The sequence below is a fragment of the Cygnus olor genome, chromosome 2, assembly GCF_009769625.2.
Source record: "Cygnus olor isolate bCygOlo1 chromosome 2, bCygOlo1.pri.v2, whole genome shotgun sequence".
Classification (NCBI taxonomy): Eukaryota; Metazoa; Chordata; class Aves; order Anseriformes; family Anatidae; genus Cygnus; species Cygnus olor.
The window spans coordinates 30,496,679-30,519,646 of NC_049170.1; the positions used below are offsets into that span (position 1 = coordinate 30,496,679).

Below are 22,968 nucleotides of genomic sequence, written 5' to 3' on the forward strand. Positions count from 1 at the left end.
AAAGGGCACATAGTTTTTCACAAGTCTTGGAAACTAGAATTTCATCTTGAGACATCAGTAGTCTCTCTTATTCAAACAGATGAAGGTAGATTATGTAACAACAAGCCTGAAAATAGGGTTTCAAAAATACAACCATAACTCATTTACTATCTCTCTCATTATATCTCCCAAAGATGTCTAGCCTAGAAATCGAAGAATCACCCATAAAATACTGTCTTGTCCACAAATGTTTCAAGGAATTTTTCTTTACATTTTGAAGACATTGTGGGGTAGAGAGATGACATGGCTGTCTATTATATATCAAAGTATATGAATTTTTAGGTCAAAATTTGTAACTGTAAGGCTTTTTTTTTTTTTTCAAATATCTTGATCTGGGGTAATTTAAAGAAAGAACAGGAGTAAACCATTTCTCAGTTAAGCTATAAATACAGAGTAAAAAGATGAAATAAGAAAAAAAAAAAAAAAAGTAAGGAATGCTGTGACTGTGCATCCCCAAAGCTATCTCTGACCTGATCAAGTATATGCACCAACCAGTATTATAGAAAGACATCTACTCTCATTCTTGGCTTCTACTCAGACAGCATGATATGTATCTTTATCCATGTAATGGAAAATCCACAGCACAAATTACTACCAGATGATCCAATGTACAAGAATGTACATCACTATTATCTGTATTTAACACAATAAATTCAAAACATAAAAAGAAAGTTATGGCAATAAAATAATAATTTTATTCTATACCTGGGGAGTGGAGTTAACAACTCAATATGAAAGTATTCTGGAGGCAGCATTCCCTTCTAGATAAAATTTGTCTCAACAGATCTGATTCTGTTCCATGTTCTAACAATGGCTTTCTGAATGGGCTCTGAAAAGTCACTCTAGCTATGAATAAAACAAATATATTGAAATCTGCCTCTTTTCAGAGTTCTCTGAGGTTGGCAATTTTTTGAAGATTATTGGCAGTAAGGGCTATTGTGTAATGTCTAAGTAACTCATCTCCTATCTCTGCCATTGATGACAGAACGCTTATAACTGGGCTCTGAAATTTCAATATTATAGAGTTAGATCATCCTAGGTGTTAATTTGATGTCTTACCACTGGTATGCTTTAGCCCTAAAAACAGCTGAAGTAGCAGACAAGAGATTCTACCAGTCAAACTTTATTCTCTGTTAAAGCAGAGATGAAAAAGCAGTTCATATGTCGTTCCTCCTTTTCTCATCAAGTAGTAAAGAAATTCATGCACTGTGCTGATTTTTTTTGAGATGTTTTTACCTTCTGAAGCCACAACAAAGTTTAAGAGGCTAATTTCAGCTAAGTAAAACAAAGCATTTCCTAGCAAAAAGCAAAGGTCTGAAATGGAAATTTTAAGGACTCTTCTACTTGTCTGTACATTTCTCTAGCAGCTAACATAAGCTTACATAATTTTCACGTATTGCATTTTTATTTTTTTTTTCATGAGAAGAGAGATCACTGTAAACTCAAACATTAAGGAGGCCCTACATTTAGCAAGGAGAAAATTTCAGTATCTTGTCCTATGCATTTTGTCTGGGTGATTGATTAAGTTACATTGCAAGATTCAGCTTCTAACATTAACTTACACAATTAGCCACACATAATTAGACAGTCAAGTGAGATGGCATCAGTCCTCATTCACTGAGTTTTTCATCTTATGACCTGTAGAGATTTTCATAAGGTGAAGGCCAAAACGGGCTACAGGATTTTTATTTGACTAGCATTTATAAATTCATGTATCATTATAGAAATATTACCTTTGATTAAGTTCTCATTAAAGGTCTCTCTGTCTCATATCAAAATGTCAATAACACTCCTAAGAAGGAAAATGTCATTTAACTAAGGCTGTGCTTATTAATCTAATAACTTCAAAAATGATCATAAAATATTACTTTTTTCTCATTAGACTCCCATTGTTTATTTTTTTCCTTAAAAAAATGCTGAACTTTCCTCAGAGATACACTGCAAAGTAGCAAATAGTCAGTATTTGAACTGATAGTTATCTTTCTGAACTGAAGAACTATCATCAAAGAACTCTCATGCAACCGGGTTTCTTTTCAGCTTAACACAGCATTTTACCTAGACATTGGCAGGGTCTTTCCTCCTCTCACTCTCATAAGATACTCAGTGCAAAAGTGACAGAACAAAAGAAATAGGATCGCTATAGTGAAACTCTCACTAAAATCAAGAGAAGCAAGTAGAAATACAAAGTCGAAAAGGAAATTATTTTTAATGTTACACAACCTCTACCTACACATCCATGCTTTTGACTGGGTATATTGATTTTCCTGAATAATTTTCACGCACTATTCTTTAGGAAGTAGGGATGCTTCCTTCCCTGTAAATCTGGCAGAAGTGAAAGTGGCTGAATATTTCAAGTAGGCAATATAGCAGTTCCAAGTGACAGACAACCTTTTCAAACAGGGAAACATGTCAATGAACACCTGACATCATCCCCCTGCTGTAAAGTTTGCCCAAGAAGGAAGAAAGGCTAAAGGAGTTCTCTTATTCACCAACAATGAGATTTTACAGAAGCAAGGCAGCAGACCTTTTTACTGCTGCTGCCCAAGGGAATCAAAATAATGCAGAAATCTAGATAAGTCTTGCCAGACTCAAAATTGACTTCCCAGGCTGTGCATTTAACACTTTTCTCTCTTTGGCCAAGGTGGAAAGGCTGGATTTTCATAATCCATTGTACTCTGCTGTTCCTAAGTACTAGTTGTATAAAAGTCCACAGGATTGCAATTAGTATGTTTATTCGGACAAAAGCAGGACTACATATTTCCTTTAGCATCCTAGACTACCTGATTTGTTTGAATGCCAAAGATATGCCTAAGAAAGAAGTAATGCAATAAAATGCAATATATATGGAATAAGTACTTTTTTAGTGCAAGACAAATCTGGCAAAGAATTTTAAGGGGTAACAGCTCTAGACAGCAATTCTAATGGCTAATACCATGATTAGCTCTGAAGTGACTGGTGCCAGTTCTGAAGTTCATGAGTTTTAAATCACGAGGATAAGGGAAACTTGCTCTCTCTAAAAACGGAAGCAGAAAACTAAGGACTGTGTTTGCAAATGCCCTAGACAATCCAGCACCTGTGGAACTCTTCCTTCATCACTTTAGGGACAGGAATAGCTTCATGAACACTCTTTCTGTAGCAGGAATATTGTATGTAATGCCACGGACAGCCCTCCAGACAGGAACCTCATTACTGTGATGACACCACACTGTCACAGAAAAGTTGTCCTATCTACATTAAACAGTTATTAAACAGGCTGAATATGTAGCTTGGTGGTGCTGAACAAAGGTGTGTACTCTACTGCACTATGTCGATGAGCTTGCATGCTTCTTGATGAAAGCATTCTCTATGGTAAGAGTGCCTAGTAGGATGAACTGGAAAGCACTGACTAAAATGTGTGGTCCTAGGACTTTTACTCCGGTGTGCCATGTCAGTCCATTCAACCTTAGTGAAAACACCAGTAGTTACATAAAATGGCAGCATAGGGGCAACAACTACGACCAATTCTTTGGCATATTCTAACCCTACATACTCTTGTGATTGTCACAGAAACAAAGAATGTGCTACGTTTTGCTCTCAGAACTCCAGTTTAAATGAAGAAACTGTAAAATTGCAAATAGTGAATACAGAGTTCCTTGGCTATGTGTCTGTAGTACAAATTGTTCCAGTAAAGACATGGAGTAACTTATGTTCGGTAATTTGCCTCTAGATCCACCTGGTTCAGATGGTAACATAAGACTAAGTGTTTCTTGGCTAAATCCGCCTACTTTCAGTTTAGTTAAATCATGTTCCTTTTGGGACTTTGCCATAAAAATGTAGAAAACATGCAGATCTGGATATATAAAGAAATTTTTCTTTGGAATCTCAATTAAATTATCGATTCTCCAGATACGTAAATAATGCTACATGGCAGATAACTCCATGTCTCTGGGATTTTTAGACACTTTCCCATAATATTTCCCCCCTGCATAAGATAAACCATAAAATCATTAAAGCACATAATTTAAATGTCTGATACTCCATTGTTATTTTTATATATTTTATGTCATTAATTCTTCTCAGACATATACAAGTTTTAGAACTAAAGGCTTCTTCCTAAATAGTGTTGGGTTTTTAAAAGAATTATCTCTTTGCTTTCTGGGCTCAAGTTTAAGCACACAATATGGTGGACGCTGAACCCTTTCCTTCCCGCAATGCCTATCGAACATCCAATTCACACATCAGATTTCTTTTTTAAATCTGTAGAGGGGCCCATTTTCAATCTCAGAATTCTAAGTTTGTTTATTTCTTCTTTTTGTTTTTTTTTCTGCCTGTGTCCAGAATGCCTTTCTTACTCATTTTTTATTTGTTGTCTCTATCACAGCATCGAGAACACAATAGCTACATCTACATAAAACATATTAAAATGGCATTATACTGTATTCAACATACATCCAGTGCATCAATACCACAGATTAATTTCCTAGTTTTATCACCATTTTTGCACCTAGTCAACAGGCACACTGTTTTTCTAAACCAAGCCAATCACAGAATCACAGAATCATCTAGGTTGGAAGAGACCTCCAAGATCACCTAGTCCAACCTCTGACCTAACACTAACAAGTCCTCCACTAAATCATATCAAAATGAGAAGACAAAGGAAAAAAGCTCCAATGGCTATCACAGTCTGTTGATTTACTAATTCTAAGCAATTAAGTCAATTAAGATTTAGTTTCTTAGATGTATATAATTAAATGTTTATAAATTTAATTTTATAAAAAATGCATATAAAATGCATGTCTCTTTTTGTTACCTGTAACAGATTGTATTTTATAAAGTGTTCTCAGAAATAACTGTACTTCATGTCCTCAATGGGCACTTGAGTCATCATGATCATGATTTCTTTGGTCACTCTCAGCTACAGACAGGCAGTCTGAAAAGACTCAGTAGGGCTCTGGTAGACCTGTGAAAGTAAAGTTCTGAGACAGGATCTTTAATGGCATGGGAAAAGGTGAATGATGTTGTCAGGGAGAAGTTGGTGAAGTCGATAATTTACAAAAGCTTATTCACATATATTAGGATTAATTTTTATATGAAAATATAATGATTACAATTTAAATCTGAGCTACTTCTCACATTCACGGCAGTATAACCATAGTAAAATTAGGATTCTCCCCTTGAGTGGGCAGCTGGATATTTCTGGATAGCAGAACAGTGCTCAATATTTCTGTAGATCCAGACCTCAAGCTTGGAAAGTCAAGTTTTAAGCAAACTGCATAGTTTAAGATGTGTACACAGAACATATCAAGATAAGTTTTGTGTCTTAGCCAGATTAAGGTATCAGTGTACATAAACATAAAGCCTGCTTTATGCTCTGTACAGCTTGCACATGTTTTGTAAACTTGTTTCATATGCAACTGACCTCTATTGCTAGCCTCAAGTCTCTGAGATTTCTGTCTTTTCCTCCAAGTTATTTTATCACTCCTCTAAACTTCTTATTTCAGGCTCAGCATAAAGCTTATGACTAACCTTAAAGCTTATTCACCTTACTCTTGACATTATATACAGTGTGGTCGCCTTTCACTTTTCTTCAAAACATTCCTGCCATCACTTACAAACAGAATTACAAAATCAGGATGAGGACTAACATTTCAATTTCATTTGAGTACAGATGCTTTTCATTTTTTTTTTTTTAAAAAAAGACAACAACCAACCAACCAACCAACCAACAAAAACACCAACAACATTTTTTCCTATATCCTTGATGTTTCTTTTAAGAACAACTAAGAATAATAGCACTAACAAGATGAACATACATCACAATTATATTATGATAATATAAATGAAATACTGTAATGAACTCTAAATCATTACTTAGTACATTACAAATTTCATATGGAGAAAATAATACCTTTTATATATAATGAGTAATATTGTACTAGGACTAATATATTTGTAAGTTAATTATATACTGTGTAGCTGATTTAGTTGCATTTAGCTAAGGAGCTGTTCTGGGCTCATTGAGGATTAATTATGTCTTTAAACATATATTCTCGTTTATAACTGTCACTTGTGACAGTAGCTGTTGGCTAGGCTGCTTTATAGAACCTTCTTTTATGAAAACAAAACAAAACAAAACCACACTACCAACCACTACCACCAAAAATAAACACAGTAACACCCCTTGAACATACAAGACTGAAAATCTCTACTAGCTAATATAAACTAAAGCATAAAGCACTAGAGGAGTGCAAGTTTTATTTTACTGCACTTCTGCCCACAAAATATCCTTTATAGTATCAACTCTGTAAAGGTGTAAAACCTCATTGCATTTTATCTAACACAATTAGCTTTCTCAATCGTGAAACTGAACATAAATCTTCTCGATTCTATAAACTGCTCTATTCTCCAAATCTCTTATAAATTAAAGAGAAAGGTTTAGGTGAATTCCAAAGACTCTCCCATGATATTTCTTAAAGTCTTTATTGATTGTATGAAACAAGCCACTTTTGACTGTACACTGGAACAATAATTTTACATGACAAGAATGGGTAATAAGTGATAGCAAGTGCATGAGCTACTCAAAAATCTAAAACAAGGAAGTCTTTGTTTGGGATATTCAGCACTGTTCTAACCTCATCTCGAACAGTTAAATGAAAAAGAGTCTTTATACTTTAAATGCCAAAAGAAAGAAAAAAAAATCTATCTGGGAAAGCAGGAACAGAAGACAGAAGATAGACATGCTATGATTTTTTCCTACATGATTTTTTCAGGTTTATTGCAAAACTGCTGGAGCAGTAGTGACATTTTTAACGAAATTTCCTAATCATCCCCACGTCCTGCAATTTTCTTTGAAGACTGGTGCATCTGAGCACCAGTGAAAGTAATGCATATATTATGGGCCTCATTGTCCCATAAACATGGTCAAATCACACAGGTCTTTTAGGTCATTTTAGGACAAGTGCATGCCAGAAGAGTTCATCACAGGGCAACAGACTATATCCAGTTCAAAGTAAGACTCCCAAACTGCATGTTTTGCAGACAGAAGGGACTCAGCTTCAATTACCATACTCCTACTGAGACAAATTACTTGCTAATATAAATATAGCCCACGAAACTGTCTTCACTGACCCTGATGCAAACCTACAGTGAATCCAACACAGTCCTCAGTATTCTGTTTGTGCTAAAAGGGAAACTGCAGACAGCTTCTCAGTCTAGCTGATACACATTTTAGGAAGTCCAGAACAGACCCATGTACATTCATATTTTGGTAATACAATGAAAACAACAGAACAAACAAACATACAAATAAAAAAACAACCAAACAAAAACACTGAAAAAATAAATTCTTTGTATTTCTTTACAATTCTATAAAGTACAAATAATGTTACCTTAGGAAATGATCATTTTTTTCACTAAGTGGTAGAGTAAGATAGGAGACTTTGGCTCTCTACATGACTGTACCTTTTATGTTGCACCCAGTGCAGGGTAGGCCTTTTGCTAGGGTATCCTGATAGGTAGGATGAAAGGTAGGATGCAATGCTGGCCAGAGGGATTTACAAGGTGAATTATATCCATAGTGATGGAAGAAAAACAGCTAGCAGGAAATGACAACATAGATGTCACAATATGGGCATTTTCAACTTCAAGGCTCAGTATTTCTAGCCATGAAGTTCACATTCTCTGTATGTAGGGAAATATCATTGCATGCCAGCAAGGGGAAGCCTTCAGAGAAGCTCCTGTCACTCCTTATCTGTTAATTACTCTACAGGTTGAGCAGGTCCATAGCACACAGTATGTGTTTGTGGCTTTCTGCCATATGGAAAAAATAAATAAATCACTTGCAATAAAAAAACCTGTATGACCCCTATTTGCCATGTCCAAAATTTCTGCAGAATAATTTCAATAGCAACAAAAGTTGAAAAGAGTAAAGATGGTTCAAACATGCAAACTGCAACAGCCTGTGAGAATAACTTCTTTTGTCAACAATTAGTAATGTTTGAAGGTTAAACAAGGTAACTGTAGATCAAACTACCAATAACTTCTGTTTAAGACAATGTTTCAAATCTGGGATAGGAACTGTTTCTGACCATGCTCCTTCTAGAAAAGAGCAGGATTTTCTCTGCAGACAGAACAGTCACTTTTGCGGATTTGGCTGCAGGATTGAGGCTTATGCTCTGATATAACCTGTATCAATACGGTTCTTTTAAAATTGTATTTATGTTCATATATAGATGAGTTGTTGATTCTCTTAGCCCTTTTTGAATAAAAAAAAAAGTGATTTGGATTACAAAGCAATAATATTGTTTATTATAAAATGTTCTTTCCCTCACTGGCACAGAAATAATGCAATATATCACAGCATTCCATTAGCACATTCAAAGTGATGATTAGGATTCACAAAATCACTTAAGCATGTGCTTATGTTCATATTAATTCAGCAAACCAATAAACATGCTTTTTAGTTATGTATATCCACAAATCTCACTAGAATAATTAACTAGCTTATGCCAAATGCCCAGAATTCAATATGTGCATTTGTCCAGTCATATTAATGAAACTGCAGAAAATGGTTAAAAAATTAACTGTTTTTTTTAATTACTTTGCTAGATGAGGAGTGTTTAAACATATACTCAAATGTCACATGGAATTAGTCTTAAGATGTGCATATGCATAAATGCTGCATTGAATCAGGGACTAAGTACCAAACTTCCATAGAATTTTTTCACACATTATTAACAAATAAATAAATAAATAAAAACATCCTTCTAACTACCGTGAACATCAAAACACTATGAGGCTTTGAAATTTCAAAATAAGTGCTTATCACAAAGCTAAAATTCATTCCCTTCTGTAAATGTTATATACCATAATAAGATTACTTTTGTAGAAATTAATATACATAAATATAAATAACATGGATGAAATAGGAAACTAAAAGATCACATTACTGCTTAGAGGAACAACTCTACTTAGACTCTCATACTTGTGACTTAGAAAGTCTGATAATCAAAGTTTCTATTGATGTTAATGAAATGTTCTTTCAAGAGAAAAGCCAAATATATGGCCTTTACGTAAGCTTTTTCTTTCAGTTTTGCAAAAAAGAATTAAGGAGGTGTAATGGAAGTGGAGGATGATGACTTAGAGGATAGTGGTGGAGAAGCAGATCTCTAACAATTCCAAATTTACGGTTATGAGAATTAAGCAGTCATATTTTTCCCCACTGGCAGACGAAGAGGCTCTTCTTAGTGACTGGTTAAGGTTGAAGGATACTAAATCATGACCATGCAAATATCTAGTTGATAGTGCATTTGGATAGTAACATACTCGGTGTCACAAAAGTACACTTGTCTTTGCTAATTTCTGATACTAATTTTGCAGAAAACACATCCTGAGTCTAGCGCTACTAGTAGGAAAGAGGTTTCCCAACTATCTATTCAATGCCTTGAAAACAAACACACACACGGAAAAAAAAAAAAAACAAAAACAAATAAAAAACCTTATAATATGGACTTATTATAAAAAAAAACAACAACAACAAAAAAAAACAACAGTGTTGTTGTAGATCATCCAAGTCAGAATATCATCATCTTGCTATGAAATCAGTAACACATATTGTAGAGATTAAATGAAAGACTGAGGTATTCTCCATGCATGAGTTCTGTTTTGGTATTAAAATCCTGCATCTACTGATGTTAGAAAAGTAATTTATAGTAGTGGAAGTTTCTGAATTCCCATGTACAAGTTAATCAAATGGACAAAAACAACAGATGGAACAAGAATCTGGGTATCACAGTTTTCTTCCAGGTTACTGTCTTAATTATTGTCCTAGAGCATTACAGTCCTTTTTCTCCTCCAATATGTTCTTGTGTACACGTTTACACAAGTATTCAAAGTTTCAACTGAACGATTATTGGAAGATTATTGTTTAATTCCTATCTTGGTATGTAGAGAAATCAGATGTTTTGCACATTTTAAGTATTTTGTTCAAATGAAATATTTTGAGTAAGATTATCTATAGGTAATCTAAACAGCATGATTCTGTTGACAATGACTCTTCAAAGAGGTACAGTCTTTGCTGGGTCATAAACTGGCTGGACGGCCAGGCCCAGACAGCAGCAGTGAATGAAGTGCAAACCAGCTGGTGACCAGTCCCCAGTCCCCAGGGGACGGTGTTGGGGCCCGTCCTCTTTAATAACTTTATTGATGATTTTGATGAGGGAATTGAGTGCACCCTCAATAAGTTTGCAGACGACACCAAGTTGGGGGGAAGTGTTGATCTGCCAGAGTGTAGGAAGGCCCTGCAGAGGTACCTGGACAGGATGGGTCAGTGGGATGAGGTTCAACATGGCTAAGTGCCGGGCCCTGCACTTTGGCCACAACAACCCCAACCCCATGCAGCGCTAGAGACTTGGAGCAGAGTGGCTCAAAAGTTGTGCAGAGGAAAAGGATCTGGGGGTGCTGACTGATGCTCGCCTGAACATGAGCCAGCAGTGTGCCCAGGTGGCCTAGAAGGCCAACAGCATCCTGGCTTGTATCAGGAATAGCGTAGCCAGCAGGAGCAGGGAGGTGATCGTCCCCCTGTACTAAGTTCTGGTGAGACTGCACCTCAAGTACTGTGTTCAGTCTTGGGCCCCTCACTACAAGAAGGACATTGAGGCCCTGGAACATGTCCAGAGAAGGGCTACGAAGCTGGTGAAGGGCCTGGAGCACAAATCCTATGAGGAGTGGCTGAGGGAACTCGGGTTGTTTAGTCTGGAGAAAAGGAAGCTCAGGGGAGACCTTGTTGCTCTCTACAACTAACTGAAAGGAAGGTGTGGGGAGCTGGGGGTCAGCCTCTTCTCCCAGATAACTAGCGATAGGACTAGAGGAAATGGTCTCAAGTTGTGCCAGGGGAGGTTTAGGTTGGAAATAAGGAGACATTTCTTCTCCGAAAGAGTAGTCAGACAATGGAACGGGTTGCCCAGGGAGGTGGTGGAGTCACCATCCCTGGAAGTGTTTAAGGAAAGGTTGGACCTGGTGCTTAGGGACATGGTTTAGTGAATGACATTGGTAGCAGGGTGATGGTTGGACCAGACAATCTTGGAGGTCTTTTCCAACCTCAATGACTGTATGATTCTGTGATTCTATGAATGCATGCAGAAATGCAGCATTCATAAAGACACCAACTAGACTTAAACCTGAAGTATGCACTCAGCTGATCAGCCTAGCCATGGGGAAAGCAATTCTGGATCTGCAAAGAATGTAAGCTTCTAAGAGACTATGCTGTTATCCTGAATTAGCATCTCTTGCACTACTTTTGTCCAGACTTTTAGGAAACTCACAAAAGTGTGAGTAGAGAGAATAAGTATTCTCTTTACACATACAACATACCTTGGTCAAAAATAAGAGAATAGCTATTTCAAAATTTGGATGGAATCTGGCCCAAAAGAAACAAAATGGAGATGAAAATCAGTGAGTTACCCAATCAGTCATTCATACAGATCATTTCTAATCAAACACAAGGATATACAATGGCTACTAGTATAATCTTTACAGCTGCCGTCTGTAAATACCTGGCATTATGACAGCATTTGGTTTATTCTCACACTTTGAATACTGCACTGACACCAATGAGAACTTCTGCTGTCATTTTGGAATATTATCTTTATTGTTTTACATAGGGAAGCTTGCATTATGCCACACTATAGCTAGTATAGTTTGCCTCAGAATCAATCTCAGTGATATTTTTCTGTATGAACTTGCACTAAAAGACAATGCAGATGTTTGCAAGTTCAGTTTATGATGCTCCATCACTCTAATTACAGAGCTGTAAGGGGCTTACTAGCATATGCTTTGTAATACCATATGTGGTTATAACAAATTAAAAATACAGTTAAACAGTGTTAATAGTTTATCTCTTATTAACGTCACATAAGTTTATTACTTTTATTATTTTTTGTTTAAAAGAAGAAAATGTCCACGATAAGAATTTCAGTACTGATTCATGTTGTTATAATTTTGGCTCTGTAAAAGCTAATCTCTAATTCAGTGGCGGAACAGTAAATTCAAAATTATGCTTGCTTCAGGAAAACCTACATTAGGACTTTCATCTTAACAGCAATGCAAATCTATTCATAATTTCTTTCAGCATTATTACCCATAAAATTGGAAACAATACAATGCACCATGAGTGTTTTGGAAGTCAATGGAAGACAAATGAATTGCACTGTTTACACATTAGTTTTAGCTGTGTAAGGCCAGTCATTATCTGAGTAGAATCAAAAGGGTTTTTTTTGTTTGGTTGGTTGGTTTGGTTTTTGAATACTTTCAAATTGGTTGCATAATTAAGTGTGAAAAATCAGGTCCTAGCAAAGGTGACTAGTGCAGTATGATGCAGCCCATCTGACTACCTTTGTACCTTTGGCCTATACCTATTTGCTCCAGTCAAGACTGTCATCATGAGTTTCTAAAGTATGCTCCTACCATTAGGAAAAAAAAAATGTTCATTGTGAGATATCAAATAACAATGAGATTTTTTTAAAGGACTCCATTATAATTTTTGCCTGATTCTTCTATTATTGTTGTTATTATTTTATATCTCCAGTGAATATGTGGCAGCTGCAGCCCTGCTAGCACTCCCAGACTTAGAAAATTAGGATATTTTGCCAATTTTCCAGGAATTTTTATTGACTAATCCATCTGAAAGCGAGTTACAAAAAAAGAGTTCAAAAAGGTTCTGAGTGAATTTCCTACCCTTTACAATCATATTAGTGAATGATTTTGCTTGGCTCTTACTGTTTCTGAGCTTTCTGAGCTTTTAATCAATTAATTCAAACACTAAATCTCCAGTGATTTTGCCTACACAATTATGCCTCCACTCCTCATCCTGTGTGTCTATAGCTTGCTCCCAGAATCCCTGCAGTTCTCCTGCCCTTCCTAAATAGCAGGAGAAAGCGCAGGTAGAGAGAAACACTGAATCATTTCTTATGAGTGTCCAGCTTGAAGAGAAAGTACTGCAAGTCTAAGTAGCTGAGATTTCTTCCTCTCTTTCATTCTTTCTGTCCCTAAGTGTATAAGATCACTTCTTCCCCGTTCCACATGCTCTTTTATACCAAGCATTTAATGAAAGTCGAGGTTTCTAATGTTTAGTCATAACTGATCATTTAATGAGGCACAAGTGAAAAAGCTTTTATCGACATACCCATTTCGTCTCACTTTGAGACGATCATTTCAGAAATACTAAAAACAAGCATTGCAACCTCCTTACATATTTAGCAGTCTTTAATAACTTCCCCATAAAAGATGCACACCCTTGACAGTCACTCTATTTTAATTTATTATCTGACTAAAATTGCTTGACAACTAAGCTACTTTTCCCTAAGCTTTAAAAAACTGCTTCTTCAAATCTTAACACTGCAAAATTCTTGACCATGACATTATGTGGTTTGATGGTGGAGCAGATGCAAGTCTTTCTCAAGGTAATGAGTACTGTTTGTAAGTTTTTTGTTTGTTTGTTTTGCTTTTGTTTGTTTGTTTGTTTCTTGGTTTTACATGAGAATTTGCCTTGCTATCCATCTTCCATGTCCTCCTGCTCAGGTCTCAGCAAATGAGTATTTCATCATCTTCTATTCCTACCTGTTTTCTGTGCACTTGCTTTGGGTACACATATTGTAAATTTCATCGAATATATACCAATCCACTGGTATATTTTGTAATTAACAATATGTATCCATGGTTTTTTATGACTGCATGACTGTTCTATGAAAATGAAAATGGTTTGTTCTTGACAAGATCTGAGATTAGACTTGTAAGTTCTTTTATTTGCAAAAAATGCTTTTGAATTTTGGATAGCTATAACCACTTCTCTTTCTTTTTTTTTCTTTTCTTTTTTTTTTTTTTTTTTTACCACTATAAGTAATGCTTTCATGAAGTAATGAGTATAGACTTTTTCTTAAAAAAAAAAGAAAAAGAAAAAGTATTGAACTGAAAAGCTATTTCTAAATTTTGTGGAAACACTTCTCTGTGCTAAGATATATAATTGATCGGTGAAAGTTTTTTGTTGTTGTTTTGTTTTTGTTTTTAATACAGGCCTGAGATACAGATATGGAAAATAGCTAGGAGAAAATAAATCAAATGTGCAGGGCTATTACGACACGGAAACTTATCTGAAGTAATTGTCCAGGTATATTTATATTGACTTACCATTAATGGGAAGTAGCTAAGTGACTGAAGAAAGTAGTGTTAAGTTATGCTGTTTTATCCATGGGTAAAAGGCTAACTGTGACAATTAATACGCACAAGTTGATACTGTCTACACACACACTCAACTCTAGTAAATTGCTTATACCCTTAGCATTTTAGCTAAATGATGTGACATGACTGAATTTCCATTCCTGTAGGAACTGCAGAAATGCCTTGCAAGCCTACTGTCTGGAATACAGAGCCTGTGATAACACACCAGTTATAACACACCAAGATTACTGAGATCAGTTTTTGATGACCACTGTGATAACAATAACCTAGTGTATGAATTTACTAGGCAGTGCTTGAATTTAAAGAAGATTGTATAGATTATTATTTTCTCCAGAATATTTCAGTAATTTATTTCAGTCACACCCATTTCTGAGTTGGCCTGATGTTTCCTGTCTTTATCATGTCTGTTTATCTGTCCGCTAATATTATCAGTTACGTTTGGCCAGCTCACTTAATCTTCATATTTTTACTTTTTTAAACCAATATGATTTGACTGCCTTAATACACATTTTTTCTTGGATATTTAGCTTTTTTCTGCAATCCCACTACTATTTGGAAGCAGATGGGACTTCTCTCCTGGTGTCTTGCCATCCTGACAGAATGATGGATGTGAACACTTGAAAATCTTTATCTCATTTTACTTTACTCTTAGATGTTTTCTAGCTTCTGCTTTGAAACTGACACACAGCTTGGCTGGTGCTTTGTGTGGTTCTTATGTGCTTCACGCTATCATCAGGTTGAACACTGCTTATACTCATATATCTACTGCATCTCATTTTGCTTTTTTTCTTCTTACTTTTTTTTTCCTGTACTTATACATAGTACATATACTTATGTACACACATCAGGAATCTGACAATGCTTTAGAAAACAACTGTTTTTTTGTCTTTTTTTTTTTTGGCCTGAACATACTAATGAAGCATTTCAAATACAAACACTCCTGAAAATGTTCATTTTCAACTCAGTGAAGGATTTTCCTTCTCAACAGTAAATTACCCTCTGATTCCTGCCTATGATAAAAGGGCTAGATTTGTAGATGAGAGAGCAGTAGATGTTATGCTCATCTTCAGCAAGGTTTTGAACATCCTCTACCCCAGCATTCTTGTATCCAAGCAAGGAAGTTATGGTCTTGATTGGTTGAAAACAAAAGGATAAAGAAGACTGCCTGAAGATCTAGCTTTCTTGCCAGAAGACAAAGCTTCAGGGAAATCTAATTGCAGTCTGCATATACGTATGAGGAAGTTATTAAAATGACAAAGCCAGACTCTACACAGTGGTGCATAATGGGATGATGGTAAAAAAAAAAAGAGTGTAAATTGAAACAACAGAGATTCAAACTAGGTATAAGGAAAAATATCTTCACCATAAGGACTGTCAAGCAGCAGAATAAGTTGCTCAGAGAGGTTGTAACACCTCCATCTTTGGAGTTTTTGAAGACTCAACTGGATAAAGCCTTCAGCTATGTGACCTGCTCTTATAGCTGACCCTGCTAAGAACACTGGAGATTGGACTACTGACTTGTGCAATCCCTTCCAACCTGAATTATGGTCCTTAAGGCAGTAAGAGCCCCTTGTCAGGCACAATTTTATCGAGTTTTACTCCCTTGGCCTTTCTAAGCTGACACTGAGATTTTGTTGCCAAATACAATTTTTGCCATACTCTCACAAAATCCATATTGCAGGTTCTGTTCATAATGATTTGACAGCACACCTATTATTTGTGTGAATCTATGAGGCAATGTAAAATATGCCACAGGTTACCATCAGTCTTTGTAGTGCCTTGGAGAAACAGTAAAAATTGAAGGAGGATGTAATTCAGTAAGTATAAGTTTCTGCATGTAGGTAGGAAGAATAAGTTATGCAAAACCCAAAAGAGATATGAGGTAGTAGTTCTTCAGAACAGTCTCTGAATTCAGCAAGGAATCACAAGTCAAATATGAAAAAAAAAATCATGCTATTGTTAAGAAGGCTATTTTTTCTTTATAGTGGAGTCATTTGCAAGACGTTAATTCCTCTTTTCCACTCAGTGCTGATAAGACATCAAATGCAACATTGTAATTGGGAGCACTACAGTTCTAGGGAGATATGAACTGAAGGGAGTAATTGGGTTGAATTCTCATGTTTTATCTAAACACAGTTAAAAGTAACACATATGATCAGATGTCTAGAGAACATTTTCTGTGAGAAAGCACTGAAGAAACTGGAGATAGTTAGGCTATGGAACAAAAGAAGGGATCTGACTGACCTTCCAGTAGGCAACAAAGAGTTTTACAGAGGAATGGAATAATTTGTTTTCCTTCTGTCTGCACAGGACGGGAAACCCTGGGCCCAGGCTACACCAAGACTATTCATATTAGAGATGACAAAGAAATTTTAGAGTAAGGACAATAAAGTAATAGAGTCATACGGTAATAGAATAATAGAAAAATCACAGGAAAAAAAATTCTTTAACTGAAAAGACACAAACTAGATAAATATCTGTCAGGAATAAGGCAAGTGACACAGATACTACCTTAGGAAGAGGAACGAATATAGGTGTCTCTCTGAGGTCCCCTAAACTCTCATTTTCTATGGTTCTATTACTAACTTCATCTATTACATCAATCCTTTTTATTTCTCTTAATATAAACTTGTAGGTGGCGCTGTTTTGCTTTGTTTTGTTTTGCTGTAGGCCTGACTCAAGTTATGTTCTTGGATAACAGCAGCTGGTGTCCAACAAGGTGGTAGATTAATGCTTTTCTAATTCAATACTTGCCAAAGTTTGTATTAGGCGTGAAGTACTGAAAACATTTTTGCTTTTGTGAAACGAGGTTTACTTCAGATGTAGATAAGTTTTAGTATCTTAAGTTTTCTATTTGCACAGACAAACATTTTGCTTGGCTTTTCAAGGGTTATCAAGGGTCTTCAAGGGTTTTCAAGGGTCCAGGAAAAAAAAAAAAAAGGGAGTGTTGATCAATGCTCTGCTGAACATGAGATGATAGTGTGCCCAGGTGGCCTAGAAGGCCAACGGCATCCTGACCTGCATTAGAAATAGTGTAGCCAGCAGGAGCAGGGAGGTGATCATCACCCTGTACTCAGCTCTGGTGAGGCCGCACATCAAGTACTGTGTTCAGTCTTGAGCCCCTCACTACAAGGACATCGAGGCCCTGGATCATGTCCAGAGAAGGGCAACAAAACTGGTGAGGGGTCTGGAGCACAAGTCCTGTGAGGAGCGGCTGAGGGAACTCGGGTTGTTTAGTCTGGAGAAGAGGAGGCTCAGGGGAGACCTCATTGTACTCTACAACTTCCTGAAGGGAGGCTGTGATGAGGAGGGGATCGCCCTCTTCTCCCAGTTAACTAATGATAGGACTCTAGGGAATGGCCACAGGTTGCTCCAGGGGAGATTTAAATTAGGTATCAGGAAAAACTTTTTCTCTCTAAGAGTGATTAGGCACTGGAATGGCCTGCCCGGGGAGGTGGTGGAGTCACCATCCCCAGCGGTGTTCAAGAAGCGCCTGGACAAGGTGCTACAAGATATGATTTAGTAGCTTAGTGGGTAGTATTGGTGATAGGAAGATGGTTGGACTAGATGATCTTGTAGGTCCTTTCCAATCTTGTGTTTCTATGGGTCTATGATCATAAATGTTACCTAATATGTGAATTACACAACTTCAGCAAGTCTAAGATCCAATTTCTGACTTTCTGTATTTGCTCTGTCCTATTCACTCCAACGAACTTCAGAAACAGGCATTTTATAAACTTGAACATATGAAAAACTTAACAGATTTTACTGCTTCAGAAATATGATTTTACAATTTTAGAAGCTTTTATAAATGCAACATATTGTATTGTCCATTTCTGGTATAATTTTCTGCTGCTCATATTTATATTATGTGAACAGTCAAAAGTTTGGTGTGATTAAATTATTGAATTCAAAGGTTTTAACTGAAAACTTAATCTTAGAGTTGCTTGTGGAGCTTGGTGTGGAGAGTAGAGTTTGATATTTTACAATGTATAATTTTACAATGTATAATTTACATTGTCCTTAATACCGGTATGATCATACCACTGAATAATTTCAATTCAACTATTCAACTTTTTTTTTCTTGAATAACACTGAAGAATTCTTTGAAGCCTAGCACATTCACAAATGTCCTACTATCAATTTCCTGGTTCTGTGCTGTGTCTTTACATGTGGTGCTCGTCCACATTTTAAACAATTTAAATTGCACCGTATTAATGTACATAGGCATAAAATCTCATCCCTCTTCTCTTTCATCATTTGCTTCCTTCTTCAGTGTAACATGTTTATTTTCTTTCCTCACCTTTGAGCTTCAATATTCTCTTTTGACAAAGTCACTGAATATATTCCCCTGTGTGAGGCATTTGCTTTTATTTATTTATTTATTTATTTTTTAAGCTGTAAAGATTTTCCTTTCCACTCCTGATTATGAACTTATTTTTGCACTAGTTTAGGTGCATATACTTTGCCTTTAGGTGCCTTTTTATATTAATTTCTGTTATTCCTGATTCATCTAGTTGTTCTTTGCACTTATTTTGTACAAGAGAGGGTAAATAACAAATAAACTATACAAGCAAAAAAAAAACAACTAATAATAATTTCTTATTATTTCAATATCTGAACTTTGGGGATCCTGATTTTTTTTTTTCATAATTTAAGACTATACAGGGAAAGAAGCCAAGGAATTTTTTTGAAGAAATAAACTGTTTGCATGTTGCTGATCAGCACTATATCAAAATTACTGAACTGCAATTAATATGTAAAAATTTCATATAACCATTTAAAGTTGTGGCAGAACCTTGTTAAGACTGAAGCACAGTGACCAAGAAAATCAAGAAGAGACCCTTAATTTCCTTGGATTTACAATGACTATGTGGTACTTCCCATTAAAACACTTTTGTGTAGCATTTGGAAATACTGGACTATAGAATTATATATTCTGTAAAAGTGGATTCTGATTTTTAAGAGAGAGATAGGTTCAGAACAGCCAGTACTAGCTGCTGGAGGTCATGTCCCCAAGTTAACTAGACTACAGCTGTGTCCAAGTTAAAAATCTTATTTATGAACTCTTTAATCTGTGAAATTTAGACCTCATCACAGTCTCCCTTCTGCTAGTCTTTGAAAGCATATCCAAACCAAAAGAATTCTAGGGAGTTAGACTGGATATTTCGGACTCCCCTCATATATGCAATGTGGAGAGTAGATATAATGGGAGAAGTCGATATAAAGAGAGAAGCACAAGCTGGAGATGCAGTTTGTAGGAGATTAATAGCTTCTCACACCCTTTTTCCTCATAATTCATTCTAACTACGAATATGCCCATAAGACAGAACCAAGAATATACTTCTCTTTATTACTATTTTGTTATTTAAAATTCTCCTAACGAAAGAATGTCCCTGTTCTTTTAAATAGTTCTGATCATGTGAGTCCTAATGGAAAAGGTTACTTGAGCTCATATTAAGTGATTAGTTTTCCTTTATATTTTTATAGGACCTTCATAATGACAATCTAAATTTAGTGCTGTAGATGCTCATAAACCATTAGGAACAACACAAATATCTTTTTTATAGATGGGAAGGTAGAAGATCTTGAAAAATAATTCTGCTTTGAATGTGTGTAAGTAAATCTATGTAAATTGCTGTCAGGCAGTCATCTATGTATTCATTTCACTAGGAAAATAACATTATAAATGATCTGTAACCAACAATTCTTCACTCTAAACCAATCGAATACTTACTCAAAACAGAAAAACAGAAAATCACTTAAGAATAAGCATGAGTCTTACCACGCCAATAGAAAAGTAGTTATTGATGATGTTGTAAGGCACTGGGTCTCCTTTCTCGTCTTTATCATTGGGAAATACTTCAAATTTCCACCTGTCCAGCAAAATCTCTGAGCTGTTCTCGATGTCTTTTAAAATCTTCATTAAATTCTCTCCTTCATAACCTAGCAAAAGGTGAAAATTGTTATTTTGACCAAATACAAAGAAGTTTTTTTTTTTCTTTAGTTTTCATTCTCTTTCTAGATGACTGGAAAAATTAAAACTGTTTATACAAGACCCAAACATCAGGATTATGTTTGAAGTGCATAAAATTTTCCAGCACTTGTCATTAAAAGGAGTTTAACAGAGCTGACTGTTAAAATTAAACTGTTCTCTGGAACATGTCCTGAGAAGGGCTACGAAGCTGGTGAAGGGCCTGGAACACAAATGCTATGAGGAGTGGCTGAGGGAACTCGGTTGTTTAGTCTGGGGAAGAGGAGGCTCAGGGGAGACCTTATTGCTCTCTACAACTAACTGAAAGGAAGGTGTGGGGAGCTGGGTATCGGCCTCTTCTCCCAGATAACTAGTGATAGGACTAGAGGAAATGGTCTCAAGTTGTGCCAGGGGAGGTTTAGGTTTGAAATAAGGAGACATTTCTTCTCCGAAAGAGTAGTCAGGCAATGGAACGGGTTGCCCAGGGAGGTGGTGGAGTCACTGTCCCTGGGGGCATTCAAGGAAAGGTTGGATGTGGTGCTTAGGGACATGGTTTTGTGGGTGATATTGATAGTAGGGTGATGGTTGGACCGGATGATCTTGAAGGTCTCTTCCAGCCTTAATGATTCTATGATTCTATGACTTCGCACTTAGCTAAATTAATGTAAACTTAGATTAACTCTATAGATTTCACTGGGTGTCAGATTTATACTGGAGAAAATAATTTGATATTCCACATTTGCCAATTCCTTGCGTTTTTCACATGATTACAGAAGCTATTCAAAGACGTAAGGTTACAGTTTGCCAAATGTTCTTGTTATGAAATTAATCTTAATTTTTAGTGCCTGTGATTTCAAAATATATGCAAAAAAAAGTTCAGAATCTTAGATTTATCTGATAAGAGTCTAACATGAGACTGAAAGATTAAAAGCCTTTTTCTATTTTTTAAACCAACTGTTTCAGTGTGGTTTAGTATAAAAAATTTTAAAAAATATTGGAATCCATTCATGACTGATGACATCAGCAGAACTAACATTTTGCCATCTTTCAGCAACTTCTTTATCAGTCTCATCTTGATCTGTAAAAAGATCTTACTCTTGCTAGAAACACACTTGTCTTTAGGTAATTCCCTAGTTCAGTACACTGTATACCAAACTAAGCAGTATACTTGCTTTCACAATTCTGAGCATATACAAACTACAGTATGAATGTGCATACAAATAAAAAGGGGGGCCTTTCCTAGGTTACGTTATCAGCTCTAAATACTATTCAGACAAAATGGCTTTGTAATAGTTAACTAAGATCTGTGGATTTGTTTCTTCTTCAAATTGTGAATAAATTTTCATATTTAAGCAATATGTACTTGCAAGGTCATCAACAGTCTAGTAAAGTAAAAACCATGTCTTTGGTAAACAGAAGTTATAACTTTTGTATGAAGAAAATCAGGACAAATATAAGGAGTTCTCTTTATAGCTACTGATTCAACTGAAATTCAGCATGTAGAAAAAAAAATAGTAAGCAGCCATTCAAAGCCTCTGTGTTCAAAACACATTGCTGATGTACTACCTTATGGTTGTATACTATATTTTTTAAGTTATTGCCAACCACCACATAACAGCAGCATGCTCAGTTCCATTTGTCTGCGTCCTTGAGACCACTCACCAGCGGTTTGGTTTCTGAGAAACCTGTCTCCTCTCCCAACCTACAGAAGTTCCAGGAGATCTGTGTTATGTCACTGTCTACCAAAAAGCAATGTAGCAAAGAATGATGAAAGCCAGAATATTTTCATGTCTTTTTTATTATTATATTTACTTTAGTCCAGATGTAGTCAATTAAAACAAAAGATAAATAGAAGTGAATGGAAGGACAGGTCAAATGAAAAGTACTACCCATCTATTGCTCTTCATCACCTTTTATTTCTTTTTTTTCTTGAAGAAAATGTCAAAATATCATCAGAGGTAATCTTGTTGAGTGTGATTTGTTTCACCTCATTGAGGAACCTATGCTATGTGATGGATATAAGTTTCTGCAGACTTCTACTGCAATTACTTGGACCTTCTCAGCACATGAAGGTGAAATGGCAAGCACAATTTATCTGACTTGTAAACTTACTGGTATGGAAAAACAATTTTTGATTTCAGGTAAAAGCTACAAAGATCATAGAAGAGAAAGGCGTGACTCGGTTTCTCTGATTCAGATGAACAGAATTGATTTAAACAACATAATAAATATCTTTCTTGCTAATTGCAATAGGACTAAGCATTTTGGTTTTATTTTTAACTTGCTTAAGTGCAGTCTTTTCCCAAAGGAAAAGGAAATGGACGGGTCCAGTAACACAATAAATTAGCCTCATGATTCACCTACAAAACAGTTTAGAATCAGGTAGATTGCATAAAACCAAGACATGATTATTGAGGAACACAGTAATTAGCCAAAAGACAGAATGGGGGTAGAGCACAGAGGTAATCTAATAATGAGCAAATTCAAGGGAGCTTTTTATGCTTCTGTTACAGATGGGTTGCATATGAAGATTTTGAGAAAGCTGGATAACAGCTTTGCAAAGTCACTGTCTATCATCTTTGAAAAGTCATGGAGACGGGGAGATGTCACAAGTGACATCACAGGAAAAAAAAAAAAATAAAAAATTTGAATCTGTCATTAGAAAGGCCAAAAGAATAATTTGGAGAACTACAGACCAGTCTGCCTTACTTTGGTCCCTGGAAGAAATCACGACCAAACCCTCT

At 35.9% G+C, this 22,968-nt stretch overlaps 1 protein-coding gene across 1 annotated transcript in view; it reads right to left on the reverse strand.

Moving 5' to 3' along the window:
* Positions 1–22,968, reverse strand: part of DGKB (diacylglycerol kinase beta) — a 357,454-nt gene that overhangs the window by 184,980 nt on the left and 149,506 nt on the right. The window contains 1 exon segment of the mRNA XM_040548594.1: positions 20,036–20,196. Coding sequence (XP_040404528.1) covers positions 20,036–20,196 — 161 coding nt within the window.